The following is a 21,911-nucleotide window of genomic DNA, read 5'->3' as shown; positions in this document are numbered from 1 at the left end:
CTACTGTCCAGGGTCTATTTTTACCTTGTGTCCAGTAATTCCGGCAATGACCATAACCAGCACAAAGTAGTTATTGAAAATGAATGAATGTACTTTCAAACATCAAACAAATTAGCCACATAATATCAGCTGATCACATTTTAGTTAATAGCGTTATTTAAAACAAAGTGGAAGGAGTGTGTTAAAACAATAAATATGAACTTAAAACTTTACTTTAAAACTTTACTTGTTTATTGTAAATTAAGTCTGACATGCATGTAAGTCAAAGCTTTATCATATACAAACTGGTGATAAAGAATGTATTAACATGCCTGCATGTAAAATTTACATCCTTCTGCAGAAATTTACTAGCATAATAATCTCAGTAACATACAACATAATTCTTAAAAATAAAACAGTACTGCAAAATAGCAGCACAAATAATTCTATATATTAAAACATAGTAACAAGGATATGCTTTAAAAGTATTCTGGTACAAACATATAAAAAACAGAAGCCTGCAGAACTTTAATACTGTCTTTCCAGCTGTCGACCAGAGATCCGCTTGAGATTTGTACGTGATGCAGCTCTGAATCTTCGGCACCTCTGAACCGTTGACATAATCTGTAAGTCACATTTGAAAGAGCTTTAGAATACACTGTTTTAGGATATATATTCTTATAGATGTTAAAGTGCCTTTAAACATTTAACATTAAATCATTTAACATTAAATCATTAAATGTTAATTATTAACATTTATCTACGTACAACCCCAAATCAGAAAAAGTTGGGATAGTACAAAAATTGCACACAAAAAAAAGCAGTGTTTCTTATATTTACTTTGATTTTTCTTTTATTGCATACAGAATGTACAAATACCACTTAAAACTTTACAGTGCAAAAAATAAACTGTATGTTAACCATGTCTAGAAGCAGCATCAAATTCTTCGGGCTGAGAGGCATCTGGGATGGACCATCACACAGTGGAAACATGCATTGTGGTAAATCAATCAATATTTCAGATTTGTGTTTAATGAATATGTTTAAAGAAATGGGTGCTGTGTGGATGCTGGCTTCTGTAGGGGATGCGCTATATTATTGTATTTTTATTTGTATATTAATAAATAAAATGAAGTTGACCAGACAAAACATAAAATATCGTGGTTTCATTCTGTCTGCAATGAAATAAAAGTCAAAGTAAATGTAAGAAACACTGCATTTTTTATTCGCATTCAAACTGTCCCTACTCTTTCTGATATTTTTTTTTTTTTTTTTTTTTAATATTTCTTTTAATATAAGCTTCTTAGTAAGTCACATAGACTATGCTTAAAACTGTATTAGCTATAAGATGCTATGCCACTAGCCGCTCAGGTGGCGCAGTGGTAAAATACGCTAGCACACCAGAGCTGGGACTTCGAATATATCGTATCAAATCTCAGCTCTGCCATCCGGCTGGGTTGGGAAGCTATATAAACAACGTTTGGCTGTTGTTCATCCAGGGAGCCGAATAGGGACCTCATAACTGGTGCAATTATGACCTCTGCTGGCATAGAGTAGAGGAATAATGCTAATCAGGGTGTGTCAGTTTGCTCTCCTCAGTCGGGGCAGGGGTCAGCACCAGTAGAGAGAAAGCATAATGCAATTGGGTAAAAAGTTGGACGCGCTAAAAATCGGGAGGAAAAAGGGAGAAAATGCATTAAAAAAAAAAAGATGCTATGCCACCAAAGAAACTACACTGAATCCATTTAGAGGAAATGTTCTTTTCCTATATAACCTTCATGGTTGGCACACTAAATAAATCATTATTTAAAATTGTTAATTGTGGTTTAATACATATAATAAAACTAAACTTGTATTATTTTTTATTTTAATGCGTAAAATAGCCAGGGACGATCCTAATACCTTTACGGTCATTAAAAATAAGAATACAAAAGTAATGTTAAACCGTCTCATTTTCAGCACTTAGTAAGACTGTTATAAATGAAGTTTGTTTATTAAGATTGTATTGTCATGTTTTACACTTTGTTGACATTCATGACAGGACTAGTAGTTACAGGTTACTATGATTCATCAGTACAACTTCAGTGTCGAACTCCGCCACAGGCAATTTAGTATCTCCAATTCACCTCACTTGCATGTCTTTGGACCATGGGAGGAAACTCACACAGACACTGAGAGAATACGCAAACTTTATATAGAAAGGACCTGGACTGCTCCACCTGGGAACCCGGGACCTTTTAACTGTGAGGATACGGTGTCACCCACCGAGCCACAGTGCCGCCCGTTATAAATAAAGCAATGTGCATTTTGCACTGTATTAATGTATTTAACTTAACGTGACTTTTAATAAGAATCAGCCAAGGACAAAAAAACATTTTGATATATTTCCTACAGAAAAGATACGTTTAGTCCATTTACATTAAAAACTCTTAATAATTAGGAATTAAGAAAAATCCTTCAGGTAAAAATGAAGAATTTTTACCTGAATAATTAAAATTTATTTACTTGAGTAATTTTCTTGTCAAATCCAGCTGGGTTAAGTGCTATGCAGGTAAAATTGGTGACAAGGTCCTTCGGTAAAACCCTTGTGAAGACCAACTCAGTCTGGAGATATTCTGAGCTGCTGGGAGACCTGCAGATATAATAAGTTTTTACATTATACATTTGTTACATCTTACATTCAATATAGCATTACTGTTGAAATAACATTTCTAAAAATAACATCTCTTTATGTCATATCCTTAACCATATTAAGGCTTGACTTTTTTTAATTGCACTAATTGCTAAGAGCTCAGAGTCTTTTCCATGTAACATTATCATAAGATCTGTAAGTTTTGCCCTGCTAGATCTTTCCCGATCAACTGTAAGTGCATTTATTGTGGACACATCTAAAAGCAAAAACAGCTCAGAGCAGAACCAGCTAGCTGATGAAACATTTATAGCATAAACGCATTAAAAAATAGCATAAAATTGTCTGTCCTTGATAACAGCAATGCAACAGTCTTATTTAAAGTAAATTGCATCAACAATAGAACAAATGGCTCTTCGAGAATTAAAGCTTCATACAAAAGCAGCCACATAAGCTTAGTTGAAACCACATACGGATTGTAAAGCTTTGACAGCAGTGATTCCCAAATGCTGGCGTGGCACTGCAAATTTGCTGATTTAAATTGCTCCTAGATAGGAGTTAACATCTGAGTGAGTGATGGATTGGCATCCTGTCCAGGGAGTATTAATGCCACACTCACAGTGTTTAAGCTGGAGCTACAGTTAATTATTTATTTCATTTTTTATTTTTATATTCCATTTAATTTTTTTTACCCCGGATGTATCATGGTCAAGGTCACAGTGGGTCCAGTTGCCCCAGAATCATTTAGTGCCAACACCCTGAAAAAGATGCTAATCTATAGTTGAGCCTTAACCACTTCTTTATCTCCCAAAACTCCATCCCAGATATAGCCAATCATGTCCTCTACAAACCCTTCAACCTTATCCAAAAACTTGGTGTCAATTTTAATGCAAAAATCCATGTACAAATCTCAATTCAACAAATGTTAAGACAGTGGGTAACATTATTTGTAAATCACTTTGACACATCTACACTAAATCAGTACAAATAAAATACTTTGAATAGATGTTGAATAATAAAGGACCTGTCAATTAGATCTTACGTTTTCTCTTTGGCCATCACTCTGCCTCTCCTGAAGGCTCTCTCTACAAAGGTGCTATTGGCCAACCAGTACACCATTGTCTCCTCCTTAAATCCATTAGTCTTTACTTTGCAGGTGATGGAATAGCATTGACCTGAAAGTTTGCATATTACTATTAACGACATAATAGTTCTCAACAGGATTTTAATTCTTGGGTCTCACACTCACATTTTAGCTATACTTGATCAGACTTACCTTCAGATTTGTGCTCTATAGCTACAATCTTAGGGGCTGTAACTTGAAAATCTACAAAACAGAAAGTTTCATCATTATATACTTGCGTCTATATTAAAAGGTGTGTTTGCATGTGTAAAATAATTTGATAAACGCATGAAATCAGATCAAACAACTAAGTACAGTGTGTGTTGCCTGGCGACCATGATAAAGCAGTTAGTGAAAACACCCCCCCATTTTCTCCCCTAATCTAGCCATGTCCAATTACCCTGATTGCATCCTCCACTGATTCAACCCTCGACCGCTGACTGAGGACACTTCTCAACTGACATAAACCCTCGCCAACACATGCTCAGTACAGACTGCATTTTTCACCTGCGCGAGTCGAGTTCATATATACTGATCAGCACTGTGCACGGAGAGCCACACCCTGATCAGCATTATTCCTCAGCCCTGTGCAGGCGCCATCAATCCGCCAGCAGGGGTCGTAACTGCACCAGTTATGAGGACCTATAATCCGGCTTGCCCCTAACCCTATGAACAACAGCCAATCCTTTCTCATGTAGTACGATGTATTAAAAAACCCAGCTCTGGTGTACTAGCGTATTTGAACATTTTTACAATACTAATGACAATCCACCACACATTTATGAAGCAGCCCTGTTTAAAAATCAGTTTGGAAATGAGCTGTAGATTATAAACTTACTGGATTGGGCAGTAATGGAAAGACATAAGAGAAGCAAAGCTGACCCAGTGTAGAGTGAAAGCGGTCCTGAAGAGACAATACAACACACATCAGTTACACGCAGCGAGGGAGGAGATACACAATCCCTTAATTTAAAAGTAGAGGACAGTAGGTCTGACTGCCACAAAGTTGACTTTTATGTATCTTCATTTTGCTTACGCAAGCAAAAGTTTGACATTATAACTTTTTTTTCTCAAAAAGCTGATTCTTACAGAGTCATGCTCTGCCCTGCGTGTATCCTTTACTATTTATGCTGGCACCTCGACCAGGCAGCAGAGGTCGCTATTGCAGCACCAATGAGAAGAAACCCTATTTAACTTTTCCTCCCTTAGACATGGCCAAGTGTGTGTTGGGTGACTGGCCAGACCGGAAGCATCACTGAAATTTGAACTTATCAAACTGGAGAGTCTGACCTCTCTGCTATGGTGAAATAGCATATGACTATTGCGTCACCCTAAAATTGTCTGAATGTTTTAAAGAAAAATTAAAAATATTTAAGTTTAAAAAAAATTAATCCATCATTAAATTTGATTAACTGCTTTATCTGGCTCAGTAAACACAGATAGCAAGGCCACCAATCCATCCCAGATCAACACACATTATTAACCCCTTTACACCACATTAATGTGTAGCCTTAAAAGGCAACGTGATTATTATTCATGACAGTACAACACATTGCCATAAATTGTAGGCAATTACCTGCAAGCAGTGAGTACCAAGAGGAAATCCCCAAACCATGATGCGCCTGATATCATTATTTACAAAAGACTGTGGATACACTAACACCAAAACCTTATCACAATTGGGAAACAGCTCTCACTGTGGTTCATTGGACTCTAAGAGTCTAAAAACACCCATTAAGCCATATTAAGACATATATTGATATATTTTAATAATCTTTCTCATGTCTTCTGGAATGTTTTAGATCACGGCATTATATGCTGCTTGTTAGGGCATTTTAGATTACATTGCTGGAAATATTTAAGCAATGTTTACATTCAACATTATAAAAATTTGGGTAAATTCTTTTTCCAGACAGGGCCAGTTGGTGTTGGATAACTTATTATATTATATGATAAATAAATGTACATTTAAAAACATTTGTTTTATATCACAGTTAAGAGATTTAAAACAATTAAGTGTGACAGCTATGCACAGAAAGCAGTGGTTAATAGAAAATATAACAAATAAATAAAACACTAAGCAGTTACAAACTAGAAGTCGGTGATTACATGATGAATTTAATATAATAATCACGTTTAATATGTTTCAGGACAGTCAATGTAGGAAATAGAGAAACAAAAAAGAAGTACAACATATGTGCTCAATTTACACTATAAAAGCAGGGTTTCTAGTCTAATGTTAATGGCATATCATTGATTTAAACACTTTTTGACTAGTTTGTTGTAATGCTTCATTTTGGTGCTCACCGACCGCTCATACATACCCGAAATTATTATTATTATTATTATTAATAATAATAATACAGGGGTACCCTGTAACTCAGCGTCCCCTAAACTCAAAATCTTTGAAACTCAACGCCCTTCGTCGAGAAATTTGTACCCTTAAACTCAACATTTCCCTAAACTCAACGTGTTCACCTTTTTTTTTTATTTTTATTGACTTTAATTTAAAATGATAAATAGCCGCTTTGTCCAGCGCATTGCTTGAGCGGTGCGGTAAAACGTCATCAAAGTGCGAATATGAGACAAATCTGTATTTGTGTGAAATAACCATCAAATCCAGTCTAAAAGCTCCACTTGTATCTGTGTTTATCTGGATTTTTCTTTTGTTTCACTTTAAAACTTGCTGAGAAATTGTAAGAATCAGCTTTGTTTGAGAGAGTCTAAAACACTTATTGTAAAAATAAAAAGTTTAAAGTGACTTAATGTATTAAAATTATGACAAAGAAACACTAAACTTAATTATTTAAATTATTACTGCTCATAAGTTCTCTCCACGTTAAGCTTTGTGCAACAGTTATTTATTTTTAACTGTTTTACTGTTATTTTTAAGTTTTTTTTGTATATTATATTTGGGTTATTTTCAGTATATAAGTGTCAAAAACAACCCCATTATTTTACATTAGCCTAAAATATATGCAGTTCCACAGGACCATGGAACACATTAACAGGTTTCCCATACATCCTTATGGGAAAAATACCTTGAAACTCCACGTCTTTTAAACTCCACACCAGTCCCAGAACCAATTAACGTTGAGTTTCAAGGTACCACTGTAATAATAATAATATGTATGTATTATAGGTAAATCATGGCTATAAAGTCTTTAAGGTTTTAGCAGCCATTTAATTTACCACACAGTGGCAAGTGCTGCTTCTGATATTAGTAGATTTAATTCGGTGGAAAACTTATTATTTCCCAAACTCGTGTATTATACACAGTGTTAAAAATGGACCTCTGTATCTTTGCCCAAAACTTCGGCAAATTTAAATACATTTTTAAAAATTCTGCCAGACGAACATTGTTGTTTTTATGTATCGAACAAATTCCTAGTTTTCCACTTTTAAATACTGGACTGTCGAAGAAGGTTCGAGAACAATTTCGCAGTTGGACAAATAACATGTCCCACTTTAAAGTAAGTAAATAAAACACACACAAATCAGCGAATACTGTCTCACAGAATAAAAGAGAATAGCTATAAATGTTAATAATATTGAAACTGAAGTGTTTACCTGTCGGAATGCGTGTCCGAGTCATAGCTGGGCTGTTGAGTGGAGTAGAAGCGACATGCCGCGTTCTATTTAAACTGTACGCACGACGTAACGTTTGACGTCACTAGTCTTTCCGTGGTTACTGTTGCTGGCATGTTACATGTGTAACTAGTATAACAGTAAATAGACAACACCAAATTCCACGTTATAAGAGACACAGTTTAGTCCAGTTTACTGAGCAACTTACTGAGTCATTTTCTCCATGTAAATCTACTGAAGAATAAGCATCCTGCAACTCTTCCAAAGAGCTCAGCAACAGCTTTGTCATGAAGCTACACAATATCTTAGTGAAAACATCTGAAGAACTGTAGTGCTCTTTAACTGAGTTAAGTTTACGCTCTTTAATAATAAGGTTAAGGTCTTTAAAATATGATAGACAAAAGAGTATGAAGAAGGAAACCACTGCTTACCTGACTTACAAAAAAGCACTGGCATAATCCCCAAAACCTTTGGTAATAAAAACATCTTAGAGCACTTTTTCAGAGAGTCTGCTATAAAACATTAATTACTGGTAAAAGGTGTTTGGTGATTAGATGAGGTACTGGCAATATGGGTGTTGGGTTTTGTGGGTGTTTATTGTTTTGTTTAATCTAAATACAGTATTACAGAACCAAAAAGAGGGCAGTGACTTACACAGTACCTGTATTTCAATCATAGGTTACATATATTCAGATTCTCAACGTTGCTTCATAATTTATTTCTAAGAATAAAAAATTAAAATACATACAAAAAATGAGTGGCATAAAATTGACAATCGAATAGATGGTTGGGCGCAAGGCAGGAAAACCCTGGATAGGGAGTCAATCAATCGCAGACTTTCATATTTATGCTAAATTAGAATAAAAAGAATTTGTAGGGTTTTTTAAAATAAATAATAAACATTAACTTTATTACTTAAAAACACACCAGTTAAAATGTAAATTAATAGTAGTCTTTCGCTGAAATGTGTTGCAGACCTTGATACAGCACAAAGAAAAAATACACGTGTCAGAAAGTTTATTCATTTCAATTAAAAAAAGTTCCTGAAGATTAGTTTAACAATAATATTGATACAATTCTGACAGAAAACAAACCAAAGTTGTTTAGTCATGTCATATGATTATAAAACTGTATAACTTCAAAATAATATCAGTTAAATCTATGGTTAAAAAGATCTTACAAGGAGCAAGTACTTTTAAAACCTCTCACCTAATTATGGTTAAACCTGGCCAAACGCATATGCAAGGTTTTGTTGTTTTTTATTGAAAATATTGTTCTACATGCCTTTAAATAAAAAATACTAAAATAGCATTTCTCTAACTTCTGCAGTTATTTGAGGTGTGACGATCAGCAAATAAGGACAAGAAATTTGATCAAAGCATGACCTTCTAGCCGAATAAGGCAGTGGTAAAACACCAGCACACCAGAGCTGACCACTCTAACTCACAAGTTTAAATATTAGCTCTGCTACCGGCAGGCCAGGTGCCTTTATGAACATACGTGATTGGCTCGTCTAAAGGGTGGGAATACTGGAGGGGACTGCTCCAGTATTTCATATAAGATATAATTTCACGGACCGGCAGGGAAGAGAGGATTTAATAATATTGCTCACAAACGATGTAAAATGAGCTTTTTTCGCCGCAACGAGACGCTGCTCCCACCTAGGGGTGACAGTATCAACCGAAATAGAAGCAGTGAAAACTGCTTTTCTAGCAATCTCTAATTAATCATTCTTTTTGTTCGGCCCAGTAATAAGTAGCCCCCGGACCGGTACCGGTCAGCGGCCCGGTGGTTGGGGACCACTGGCCTAATGCACATGTAGGAGGGGGGAGTTTGTTAGTTACGGCCCCTCACTGGTCAGGAGTGAAGGTCAGCAGCAGTAGAAAAGAAGCAAAATGCAAGTGGGAAAACTCATATATGATTTTTTAGGTTTTAAAGTGTGATAAGGCCACTCAGGTGGCACAGCGGTAAAACACGCTAGCACACCAGAGCTGACATTTTGAACTCGTCAGTTCAAAAATCCGGTAGGCTGGGCAGCTAGACGAACAACGATTGGCTGCTGTTCATACAGGGTGAGAGCCGGAGCCAGGACCTCATAACTGATGCAATTACGACCTCTGCTGGCTGATTGATGACCCCTGCACAGAGTAGATAATGCGTTGATCAGGGTGTGGCTCTCCGTACACAAAGCTGATTTGCATATAAACTCGCCTTGTGCAGTGGAAAAGATGCAGTCTACTACTACTACTACTACTGCACACGTGTCGGAGGAGCATGTGTCAGTCTTGCTCTCCTCAATCAGGAGTGGGGATCAGCATCAGTATAGAAAAAGTGTAATGCAAGCGGGTAATTGGATACAACTAGATTGGGAGGAAAATTGAGAAAAATGCACAAAAAAAAAAGGGTGATATGACTACCATCATTTTCAAATAACTCATAAAATGAAGAAATGCTCACATACAATGCTTCAACAAAATATTATAGTCATGAAGTTTACTGTATTAGAAAGTACCTTAAAAGCTAGTTAAAACTCCACATGCAAAATCAAGTAAAACAGAAACAAGTTTAAAATAAAAGTTATTATTAGCAGACCTTTTCAGAACTTTCCAACTTTTCAGAATGAGATAGCAGCAGCAGCCATCATCACCACTTAAGCAGACCCACAGTGACATGTAAATGTGTATGCGAGTCTGCAAAAAAACAACACATGAGCTGTAGAGATGCTGGTGTGTAAGTGTATCGTCCTCACCAAGATTTTATTAACACACGCACACACACCACAGACCATAATTATGATAAATAATTAGAAAACTAAATTCTACTACTAAGACTGACAAAGAACGGGCCGATTTATTTCATTTGAATCTGTAACCTACAGCCAATTTAAATTACGTGTTAAGATACAGGTTATGATTAAAAACAATAATCATTAATTAAAAAAAAAAGTAAACTATGAGCCCAAAATAAAGTTTCCATTTCAAATGTTCAAAAACATCATTTACAAACACGTCCAGAGCCAGAATTTCTTTCTTTTTTTTTTTCTTTTTTTTTTTTTAAATACAGGTAAGCACGGGGTGTGCTTATATACAGTACATTACACTTTTGGTAAGTTCCAGTCCGAGCATCCTTGAGGCTAAAGACTCCTGCCTGGGCAGATTGAGTGCAAAGTCTCTCTCTCAGCAGGGGTTCAGCAGGGTCACTCCAGGCCCAAGATATAGTTGATGCCCTGTACTACTCCGATAATCACCGGCTGCCAGGCTACAAGATAGCGAAGCCAGTCCAGTAACTGTCCATACATCACGTGAGGTCGCTCCCATCTTATTACAGTCAGTCAAGGAGACAAACGCACCAACATTGAATACATGAAACTTAAACACTTCATACTTGTTAATCACATGATTCTTAACAATGTGAGCTTGAGAGCACCCAAGCCTAAAGCAGTTAAAACTTAAATATTGTATCGTATAATAATGATGATGATGATAATAGTGCTGTTTATGCCTCCCTGGTCAAAGCATTTTTTACTGCTTCAGTACACTGTGTGGAACAGAACCAAAGTGGACCAAGACTAGTTTGTCTAATGATATAGTTACACAATATACACAGATCAGCCATAACATTAAAACCACCTCCTTGTTTCTACACACACCACTTACCATATAGAAGTAGGTTTTATTTAGGTGGTGAATCATTCTCAGCACTGCAGTGACACTGACATGGTGGTGGTGTGTTAGTGTGTGTTGTGCTGTTATGAGTGGATCAGACAGCAATGCTGATGGACTTTTTAAATACCTCACAGTCACTGCTGGACTGAGAATACTGCACCCACCAAAAATATATCCAGCCAACAGCGCCTCGTGGGCAGCGTCCTGTGACCACTGATGAAGGTCTAGAAGATGATCAACTCAAACAGCAGCAATAGATGAGCGATCGTCTCTGACTTTACATCTACAAGAAGAACCAACTAGGTAGGAGTGTCTAATAAGAGTGTCTAATAGAATGGAGGTGGTTTTGATGTTATGGCTGATCAGTGTATATCGTAAAGTGGAAGTGGTGTTGAGTTTAAAAGACGTTGAGTTTAAAGGTATTTTTTCTCATAAGGATGTATGGGAAACCTGTTAATGCGTTCCATGGTTCCGTGGAACTACATATATTTTAGGCTGATGTAAAATAATGGGGTTGTTGACACAAATACAAAAAACACTGAAAATATGCAATATATTAAAAAAAATGCAATATAAAAAAACTAAATTGGTTCCTTATCAACTTTAGGGGAAAATAGGCAAAATTTACATCATGTACAGTAAATATCTAAAAAAAAAAAAAAAAAAAAAAAATTTGTAATTTTAGATGAGTCACTATGACTACACATCTTCTAACAGTAGATAATCTATAAGGGTTTACCATCAGGACTTTATGAGAAATCATTTGCATAAACATAACTTAAGTACAGTAAGATAATCTATAAGGGTTTACCATCAGGACTTTATGAGAAATCATTTGCATAAACATAACTTAAGTACAGTAAATTCAAATTACCACACAAGGAAGGAAAACAAATAGGACTTTAGGATAATTATCCTTTCCATTAAAGCACATGATCAGATAACTCAGGTCATGTGAATTTGAGTGATTTATAAGAAGCTTTTTTAATGTAATACATTTGCAACCACTGTTCACCTATTATATATACTGTCATACTAAATACTAAGAAATCTAAAATTAATTTACATTTTTTAAAGATCCAAAGTGTTACCAGATTTGTAATACTGACTATTACTTGTCATAAAAAAACTAGGGCTGTCAAACGATTAAAAAATTTAATCGCGATTAATCTCAGAATTTCATATAGTTAATCGCGATTAATCGCATTTAAAAAAATCTGTGTAAATGTTATAGAAAACAAGGATTTTTAAGTGAAATGTTACAATTAAAATGGTGAACACATTTTATGCTATATGTACTTATGTTAAAAACTGCTGGGACAAGAGAAAACTGTAAGGGAGTTTTATTTACTCACATACTAGGCAGTAAATGTCAGATTGTAGGTTAAAATTTCTCCATCAGCAAACATTGTAGATCAGCGGTGCTTTAGGTGGGATAAGGCGTAGTTATTGTAACAGACTTTTCTGTGGTTGTATTGTGACAATGGTTTGATGGACGTTTCTACACGAAGTGAGTGTGTTTTGACCCTTTTGGGCTTCCATAGTTCATGGACTAACGTGCTTGACTCAGCTTTCCGGTATTTGGTACCGTAACAGAATAAGTAAAAAAAAAGTGTTCTGCTCCTGACAACTTGTGAATATAGCGTGTATTTATTTCTTTATTATGCAAGTGCATCCCTACAACGCTCGGTTACATTATGATAACAAACCGCAAATGAAAAACGGTGGCAAGTCCGACATTAAAACGTTTGTTCTACCAGTCAAGTCTCAACATGAACTAGAATTTGCGTTAACGGCACTATTTTTTTTAATCTCGTTAAATTGAAATCGCGTTAATGCGTTATTATCGCGTTAACTTCGACAGCCCTAAAAAAAACATTAAATACAAGACAAATGGTCTTAGACTGTCGCCCACTATGTATGTACAGTAGATTAGGGAAGTATAAGAACCTATTCAGAAGTTTTTGAACACTGTGTACTAGGGATGTCCCGATCACGTTTTTTTGTTCCCGATCCCGATCATTAATTTTGATCCCGATCCGATACCGAGTCTCAAACCGATACTTGTATTTTCTAGATATTGTCTAGATAAGAACGAGATAATACTGTTCACACAGTGCACACTTCAAGTACATTACAGTTATTCAAATTAATCTAATGTATATGTTTAACAACTGAATAGCTCTGCAGTGCTGTAGGGAAAAAAAACTGCCTGCATCCAGGCTATTACTTAATGTTCTTTTATTTTTACAAAATGAAAGTAAACAAACTTAGTGCAGCGTTGTAGTAGTAAAACTGGAACACTCAAAATGTTGTGACAATGGTTTGATGGACGTTCCTACGCGAAGTGAGTGTGTTTTGACCCTTTGGGGCTTCCATAATGCATGGAATAGCATGCTTGGCTAACGCGATGACTCTAGCTGTCCACTATTCGGAACTATAACAGAAGAAGTTAATAAAGTGTTCTGCTCCCGACAATTTGTGAATATACCGTGTATTTATTTCTTTATTAAGCAAGTGCATCACTACGATGCTCGGTTACATAACTAAGCCAATCAGAGTGCTTGATACTGAGATGTCGTTCAGTCTTGTAACACGTAAACTCGTAAAAGCTGTATGTTCTCGGATTAAAAGTTATTGTTTTGTAAACCGGTGTGATCCTTGACTCACACACCATATAAACAGTAAAATTCTACAGTAATGAACGCAGCTCTGCTCCTACCACCTCGTGAAACACTCACATTGCAGACATTACACTTCACTGTTGGACTTGTTTCGCTTTCCAATTTAAAGTATTTCCACACAGCGGACATATTGATGTAAAACAAAGGATCGGGCTTAGGATCGGCCTTAGTAAAGCCGATACCGATCAGTTACAAAATGCCTTGATCTGCCCCGATTTCGATCTTTGAGATCAGATCTGGACATCCCTACTGTGTACTGTGGACTTGAACATGAATTAATATAATTGCCATTTCTACTCAGCAATCCACACGGAAATACCCATGATGATGAAATAAAAATAATTAAAAATTAGAAACTAAAATCTCTTCATTCATTAAGGTATTCAGACCCTTTGCTATATCACTTCTATTGTGAGATTCAAATAAAGATAAGCTGAGCTGAATTTTGCTTTAAATGAAGTGAAATGATTCAGTAAATAAAAAATAATAATTATGCTGTATTTTGAGTAGCACCATATGTTTGTTTTTTTGTTTGTTAGTATTTTAACATCATGTTTTACACTTTGGTTACATTCATGACAGAAACGGTAGGTACTTGTTACACAAGGTTCATCAGTTCACAAGTTGTTTTAACATCAGAGTCATGGACAATTTAGTATCTCCAATTCACCTCACTTGCATGTCTTTGGACTGTAGGAAGGAAACTCACACAGACAGAGAGAATATGCAAACTTTATATAGAAAGGACCTGGACTGCTCCACCTGGGAACCCGGGACCTTTTAACTGTGAGGATACGGTGTCACCCACCGAGCCACAGTGCCGCCCGTTATAAATAAAGCAATGTGCATTTTGCACTGTATTAATGTATTTAACTTAACGTGACTTTTAATAAGAATCAGCCAAGGACAAAAAAAACAGATTTTGATATATTTCCTACAGAAAAAGATACATTTAGTCCATGTACATTAAGAACTCTTAAGAAATAGAAATTAGGTGTGCAAACTCCACACAGAAAGGGCCTGGACCACCCCACCTTGGGATCGAACCCAGGACCTTCTTGCTGTGAGGCGACAGTGCTACCTAAACATGATTACAACATTGGTAACTCAATAACTACCTTTAATTTGCTTCAGCTGTGATGTGTTATATTAACACCACTCAGAGATGTAAGTGTTCAAGGTGTGTTGCACAACGGTGAAAACTAAGAAGCCGTCATGAAAGCTGACAGAGGATCAAAAGGGCATGGGATATAACAAAGTTTCCAAGACCTTGAACATTCATTGAGACACCATTTGAGAGTGTTGTTGGGAAGTTCCAGACTTATGGTGCTGCAGCTTACGTGCTTGGCCGTGGGATAAAGACCAACATTTCACACAGAGGGCTTAACAATCTGGGACAAATGGGTCAGTGGAAATCATTAAAAGATCACTGCAGAGGTCTGGGACACAGTTACATTCACATTTCCGGCATTTAGCAGACACCTTTATCCAAAGCGACTTACAGTAGTGTGGTAGTATACTGTCTGAGCAATTGAGGGTCAAGGGCCTTGCTCAAGTGCCCAACAGCAGCAACCTGGCAGTGGTTGGGCTTGAACCAGCGACCTTCTGACTACTAGTCCAGTACCTTAACCACTAAGCTACAACGTCCCTGTTCTTTGGAGTGACAAATAAAAACTGAAAAAAACTGTCTGGCCATATGAATCAGGGGATTCAGTGGTGCAAGAAAGGCAAGGCTTATGACCTGAAGAACACTATACTCGTGGTCAGTCATTGAAGTAGATCAGTAATAATATGGGACGTTTTTCTTCTGTAGGAACTGGCAATACTGACCGTGTGACTGGCATCATGGATTCACAGATGTATAAACAGTTATGTCATCTGTGGTGAAACTGAATCTTCGTGATAATTGACCTTAAATATCAGTCCTGGAATATCCTGAAATGACCTTTTCAATCTCCAGACTGAAATCCCAAAGAAAATATTTAAATAAATATTCTTTCTCTGTTTACTGAAACTACTTGTTGTATATTTCTATTTAGTGCTATACACACCACACTACCTTAAATAAGACTGAAATTTGGTTTTTCCCTGAATGGCAACACAACAAACTTTACTCACAGTTCACCAAAGTAACTAAAGGTTTCCTGTAAGTGCAGCCACTACTAAAAGGAAACTAGTGTGACCTTCCAGTATTTAGTTCTCTGTACACAAAACAGGGGACAGAATGGAGCCCTTTTACTTTCAATCCTACATAAATACCAACTTACCTTTACTCATAATGACCAGGCTGTGTGCTGGCTTCATAAGACAGTGTTTGGGATGTCATGTGGTACATTCCACCCCCCGCCTCCCCCATCATCGAATCTAGTCATTTTTAATTCCTGTTTATTTCCACCTCCACAATCCCTGATCTAATCAAGGAGAGTAGAATGACCACATGCCACCTCCGACACCTCCGTGTCCAATCTGTAGCTGCTTTTTATCACCGGCCAGTCTTGTGGCCTGCTTACAGAGAGTCCCGTAAAGTGCCTGGACCAGTCCCAGAGATCACATCTTGTAGCGGCAGCAGGAAGAGACCCTGTCCAACATTTCCTTCCTCAAACACGGCCAATTGTGTTTGTGAGAATGGCCAGCCAGGCCGGTGGCTCTCTCATGAGTTCGAACACTTTGTAGTAGTGAGCTAGTGCATTAGACTGCTGCACCACCCAAGTACCCAAAATACAATTCATTTTTATGCATTTTCCTCATTTTTTCTTCTAACCAGTCATATCCAATCCCCAATCACATTTCGCTTCCTCAGCTGCTGTTGACCTCTACTCCTGACCGAGAAGGGCCATGATGACTAACACATCTGTACGCAATCCATATCACGAATGGAGAGTCACGCACTTATCTCCATTACCCCATGTCTCATTGTGCAGGCGCCATCAAGTCATAATTGCAGCAGTCATGAGGAATTCCCTCTGACACTCCCACTATAAGACAAGCCAATCGTGGTCTGTATGGGCACCTGTCAGTAGCAAAGCTGAGATTCGAACTCGAGAGATCAACATGGCAGCTCTGGTGTGCTAGCGTGTTTTACCACCATACCACCCAAGTCCCCCAACTTACAATTCTTATTAATATTATTTACATTTATTTGATGACATTTACAGCTGTTTTAAGTGAACAACAATTGTACTAGGTCTGTTACACTGGTACACATAAGACTGGTAAACTGCCATGTAACTTCACCATAGCCAGTCCCAAGACAATGAAAAGAGGAAGGTTGAGACACTAAAAGCACTGACCAAACAAGCATATACCCGAACACAGGCTGTTGCCATTACAGCTATGAGGACCCTGTCACTAAATAAACTAACTGAAAAAAAGAAAACCTGCCATGTAAAATATATTAACATTTTAAGTCTTTGGTGATTTCGCACAACACTTATCCAGTAAATTGTTGGTTAGGGTACTGGGCCACTGCGATACAATGGTGGTACAAAAAAAATCATAATATAAATGTTAATGAGGCTTACTCTCAACCCACTGACTTCATTTTAGCATTGAGGCTCTCAGGTACATTAAAAAGCCCTCCATAAACACACATAAGAATAAACAAAGGATACGGATTACTGAACATCCTCTTGAGGTCCACTTTTTCTTTGCAGTATGGGCATGTCTGCTTCTTGCCCACAATGCACCACCCGCGTATGCAAAATTCATGAAATCTGGAAGAAACAGGTTAAGGAAGAAACACTGACCATGAAGAACAAACATGCAGATATTAAGACATTAGTATACATATTTCAAAGCGTGTGTTTTATCAGTAGCTTAATAATGAATCTATCAAATTACTAGTTGCACCATGTGTGATGTCATGGCACAAATAAATCCAAACAAACAAAAAACTCCATCTCAACAATAAATATGGAACTGATCTAAAAACAGAAATGCGTACAGCACTGATGTAGACGTGACATAGAGCAGTAACTACATGTCCATGTTCCAAACATGGACAAATGAACTTTAACATGAATGCACTGAAACATTTGGTTACACGTGAGCATGACACATGGGAAGTGGAAAAATAGTTCCTCTTTTTTATTTGCCATTACCATGGTACACTTTATACTGGTTTATATAACAGTAGAGTAGAATACAAAAGAAACTGGTTGCCAATGCACACGTGGTGAGCCCGGACCTTAACTTTGGACAACATATTTCAAGCCAGACCTTCTCGTACAGCATCAGTGACTGATTTTACAAATGCTCTTTTGATTAAATGGGCACAAACCCCAACAGACATAAACTTAATCCTGTGGAATTTTCTAGAAAGAGGGGATCAGAGAGGTTAACAGTTTTGGAATGAAATGTGTTGTTTTTTTTCATTTCATTTTTATCAAATGCTTTATACTCTTCAAGACTGCGGCATGTCCGGTTCCACTAGGCGCAGGACAGGAATGCCCTGGACAGAGCGCCAATTCTTCCCAGGGCTTTAGCCACCTCTCCAAGACATAGCAAATCACGTCTGGGTCATGTCTGGGTAGACAGCCATCCCTGTGCTACCCACCGAGCCACCCCCTCCAAGACATAGCAATACATGTCTGTTTTGACGACCAGCTGGCTGACAACACAGCTGAAATTTGAACCAATAACGGGGTAACGGTTTTTACTTTTTTTTAATGCATTTTCTCCCATTTTCTCCCAATTTAGTGTAGTCAGTTTGTCTTTCACTACTGGGGGATCCCCGACTGCAGTCGAGGTGGGTATATTGCAGCTCACGCCTCCTCCGACCCATGCGCAGCCCTTAGAGGAACCCCTTTCCACCTATGCACTCTGCACAGGCACCTCGGTATCTGCCAATTAGGGTCCTTACACAACGTTTCAAGACCCCACCCACATAGTCCGGTCAACCCGCCCTAGCAGAACCTTGTCTGCTGCAGGCACTACCAATTATGCCCACTAGATGGCGCCCAGCTGACCGGTGGCAACACCGATTTTCAAACAGTGTAGTTCAGGATCTCTGCGCTGGTGTGCTAGCAGAATATCACGTTGCACCAGGTTTTTTTTACTTTTTAATGGCATACATTAAAATAAAAAGTATTTGCCCCATGCCTGATTTCTTTTATTCTAGCACATTTGTGGCATTTAACTGCTTTTGAGCTTAGAACTAAATATAGATAGATACTTCATTTATTAATAATATTCAATTAAAATAGGACAAGCCAAAAACAATTCAGTTAAATTATCATTTCAATAATAATTGTAAAAAAAGTCAACTGATAATAAGCTTAAACTACACCACACACACTCAGGCTTGCTAACTGCTAGTTCTGTTTAATCTAAACCTCACTTAAATGAAAAATAAAAATCAAAAGTTGGTAAAAAGGTATTGAACTATATAACACCTTAGAGATTCAAAGCCATTTCTAAAGCGCTGACACTCCAGTGCACCACAGTGAATGGTAATATCTCTAAATTAAGAAAACCTATAACAGTGCTTTACAGAAGTGGTCGGCTTATCAAAGTTCCTTAAAAGGTTTATTCAGGAAGTAACCCAGATGGAGTACTTTCACAGAAAGATTAGACCATGTCATATATGATGGAGGTTGTATGACAGATGTGCCATAGTAAAAAAAAAATAAAAAAACTATGACTTCTCCTTTTTAACAATATTATTTCTAATGAAAAATGCCCAGTCATAGGTCAGTGATCTTAAGCACAAACCAACTGGGTTATGCAAAAAGACCAAAGCACACAAGCAAGTCCGAGGCGAAATTTTCAAGTTGTCTAGTCAAGGCCCTGACCTTAACCCAGTAGATGGTTAATGCTCGAAAGCCCTCTAATGTGACTAATTAAAGGCAATTGTTCAAAGAATGGTAGGTAATATTCCAAATTCCCAAATGCACTGTATGCCTAATGTTTGTAGGCAAGTCGTAGCTTAGTGGTTAAGGTACCAGACTAGTAATCAGAAGGTCATTGGTTTAAGCCCCACCACTGCCAGGTTGCTGCTGCTGTTGGGCCCTTGAGCAAGGCCCTTAGCCCTCAATTGCTCAGACTGTATACTGTAACTGTAATGTAAGTCGCTTTGGATAAAGGCGTCTGCTAAATGCCGAAAATGTAAATGTAAAGTCTGATGTGCAACCAACAAGTGCATCTAGGTCACTCAGATGGCGAAGCAGTCTAATGCTCTAGAACAGGGGGTCTGTTCGAAAACCTAGTGAGCTCTCTACATAGACAGGATTTCACATCTTCCTGGGAAGAAGTCTGTTCGAATTGTAGATACCTTAAAATGCTGCCTTATTTCAAAGCAATAAACTGCCTGAATAATGAGGGAGCGTCCGATGCTTCCTTAGCAGTGAGGGCAATTCCAGCATTCAGTGCAGCACAACTTTTCCCACAAAAAATTACAAATATGGCGGACAAATGCGAAGCAACAAACAAAGTTCTTTTCAAATGTAAATGAATTCTCATTGATTTTTAATTTGTATGAAGGTGTCACATATGTGGAAACCCGGGCTTGTTAGGGACAATTTAACCGTTTTCGGTACACGGAGGAAGATGTTAGCTGGCATGCTAGCGGATTGTGCCGCCTTAGCCCATTGGTTTGAATAGCCTGAGGCTATTAGCTTAGTTAGCAAAAACTCTCACTCACTCACTGTCTTAACCGCTTATCCAATCAGGGTTGCTTGTGCTGGAGTGACGTAATCACCATCTAAGTAGTATGTCTGAATAACCTCTATCAGAAGTTTGATGACTTATCAGAATCCTCTTTACTTAGGCAGCTGCCTAGGTGGGCAGTAGACGGCAAGGCAGCTCACTAGGTTTTCGAACAGACCCAGAGTTTTCCAAACAGGTCACAGAGAAAAATAATAATAATTAAATAAACAAATTTTAACAGGCACATAAACAGAAAATAAACTTGTACACAAACCCCCATTGTTGAGGCTTTACAATACATCTTGTAAACCAAAGTGGGACCAGATTGCCACCATTTGTATTAATTAAGTATAGTTTGTTTTGTGTTTTGTTTTGATGCACAGTTTGTGTTGCCTGGGTCGCGGACAAATTCATGGACCAAATGTGGGTCACTTGAAAAACCCTGCTCTAGAATACCACTATGGAGCGTTTGAACTAGAAAGTTTGAGTCTCAGCAGAGCCCCAGACCTGGCCCGGCATCCAGAAAGGAAGGGGGGGGGGGGGGGTGACATTGAGCCTTGGATGGCCCTTTGTATGCAGTATGGCCCACATCACTTCATTCTTAATTCATGCTGTGTTAGTGTTTAAGGATACACATGGTTGCAGGAGAGCCTGTAGGTATTTTCCATGATTCCCTCCTCATCCACGTTCACCAGGATGGGCTGGCCACACACAGCACAGATGCTGTCAGACAGGTGTTTGGTGGGCATCCCTGACGCACTGTAATACTGGCCACAACACAGAAACAGAAGTGTTCATAAGACATTGGATAAACAAAAGACTCCCATAAGCAAGCAGCATATAGTATTAGTCATTACTTTAGCACTTACCCCTACTGTAGAAGCCATAAAGTCTGCACACATCTCAGCAAAGTCTCTGCCCAGAACTCCATAATAGAGGCCATAAAAGAGCATGGAAACGCCAAAATCCATGGAGTCTTCTGGCTTTATTCTAATTAAAACAATAGAAGGAAGTGAAAAAAAAAAAACCAAAGTACCAAAACCCATGAAAGATAATTTCCTTGTTAATAATTAATGTATTTTCTGATCTGAGTTGCAGTGGGTTTAAGGTGTGCCACCAAACACTGGGCAGGAAAACACCGTTCCATTCACTCACCTGCCGATAGCACCACTTAGATCATAACCGGTGCAGTCATAATTCAGGAAGTAACCCAGATAGGGTGCTGTTGACTCATTAGTCAAAAATGAAACTATTTGGAAGACGTGAGATCCATCACATCTGTTCTAAAGCTAAAAAAAACATTCCACAGAAAGATTACCAAGTCATACACTGTTCAGCCAAAACATTAAAACCACCTCCTTGTTTCTACACTCACTGTTCATTTTATCAGCTCCACTTACCATATAGGAGCACTTCATAGTTCTACAATTACTGACTGTAGTCCATCTGTTTCTCTGCATGCTTTGTTAGCCCCCTTTCATGCTGTTCTTTAATGGTCAGGACCCCCACAGGACCACCAAAGAGTAGGTATTATTTGGGTGGTGGACTGCAGAGAATTCTCAGACATGGTCATGGTGTGATAGTGTGTGTTGTGCTGG

The 21,911-nt window shown here is 37.8% G+C and overlaps 2 protein-coding genes across 2 annotated transcripts in view; both read right to left on the bottom strand.

Moving 5' to 3' along the window:
* Positions 1-276: 276 nt before the first annotated feature.
* Positions 277-7,369, bottom strand: LOC134330806 (interleukin-1 receptor type 2-like). Its single transcript, XM_063012069.1, has 6 exons — positions 7,302-7,369; positions 4,570-4,635; positions 3,885-3,935; positions 3,651-3,783; positions 2,485-2,611; positions 277-603 (listed from the first exon to the last, which is right to left on the bottom strand). The coding sequence occupies exons 1-6, from the start codon at positions 7,324-7,326 to the stop codon at positions 508-510; spliced, it is 498 nt and encodes a 165-aa protein (XP_062868139.1). The 5' UTR covers positions 7,327-7,369; the 3' UTR covers positions 277-507.
* Positions 7,370-8,321: 952 nt separating this feature from the next.
* rnf121 (ring finger protein 121) overlaps positions 8,322-21,911 on the bottom strand; it is a 49,267-nt gene continuing 35,677 nt past the window's right edge. Inside the window, exons 6-10 of the mRNA XM_063011820.1 lie at positions 21,183-21,303; positions 20,947-21,080; positions 17,280-17,381; positions 9,912-10,636; positions 8,322-9,457 (exon numbers count right to left, since the gene is read on the bottom strand). Of these exons, the coding sequence (XP_062867890.1) occupies positions 10,516-10,636; positions 17,280-17,381; positions 20,947-21,080; positions 21,183-21,303 (478 nt within the window). The 3' untranslated portion in view covers positions 8,322-9,457; positions 9,912-10,515. The remainder of the gene's footprint in view (positions 9,458-9,911; positions 10,637-17,279; positions 17,382-20,946; positions 21,081-21,182; positions 21,304-21,911) is intronic.

Source organism: Trichomycterus rosablanca, chromosome 16 (genome assembly GCF_030014385.1).
Source record: "Trichomycterus rosablanca isolate fTriRos1 chromosome 16, fTriRos1.hap1, whole genome shotgun sequence".
Classification (NCBI taxonomy): domain Eukaryota; kingdom Metazoa; phylum Chordata; class Actinopteri; order Siluriformes; family Trichomycteridae; genus Trichomycterus; species Trichomycterus rosablanca.
This window is presented reverse-complemented; position numbering and strand designations above follow the sequence as displayed.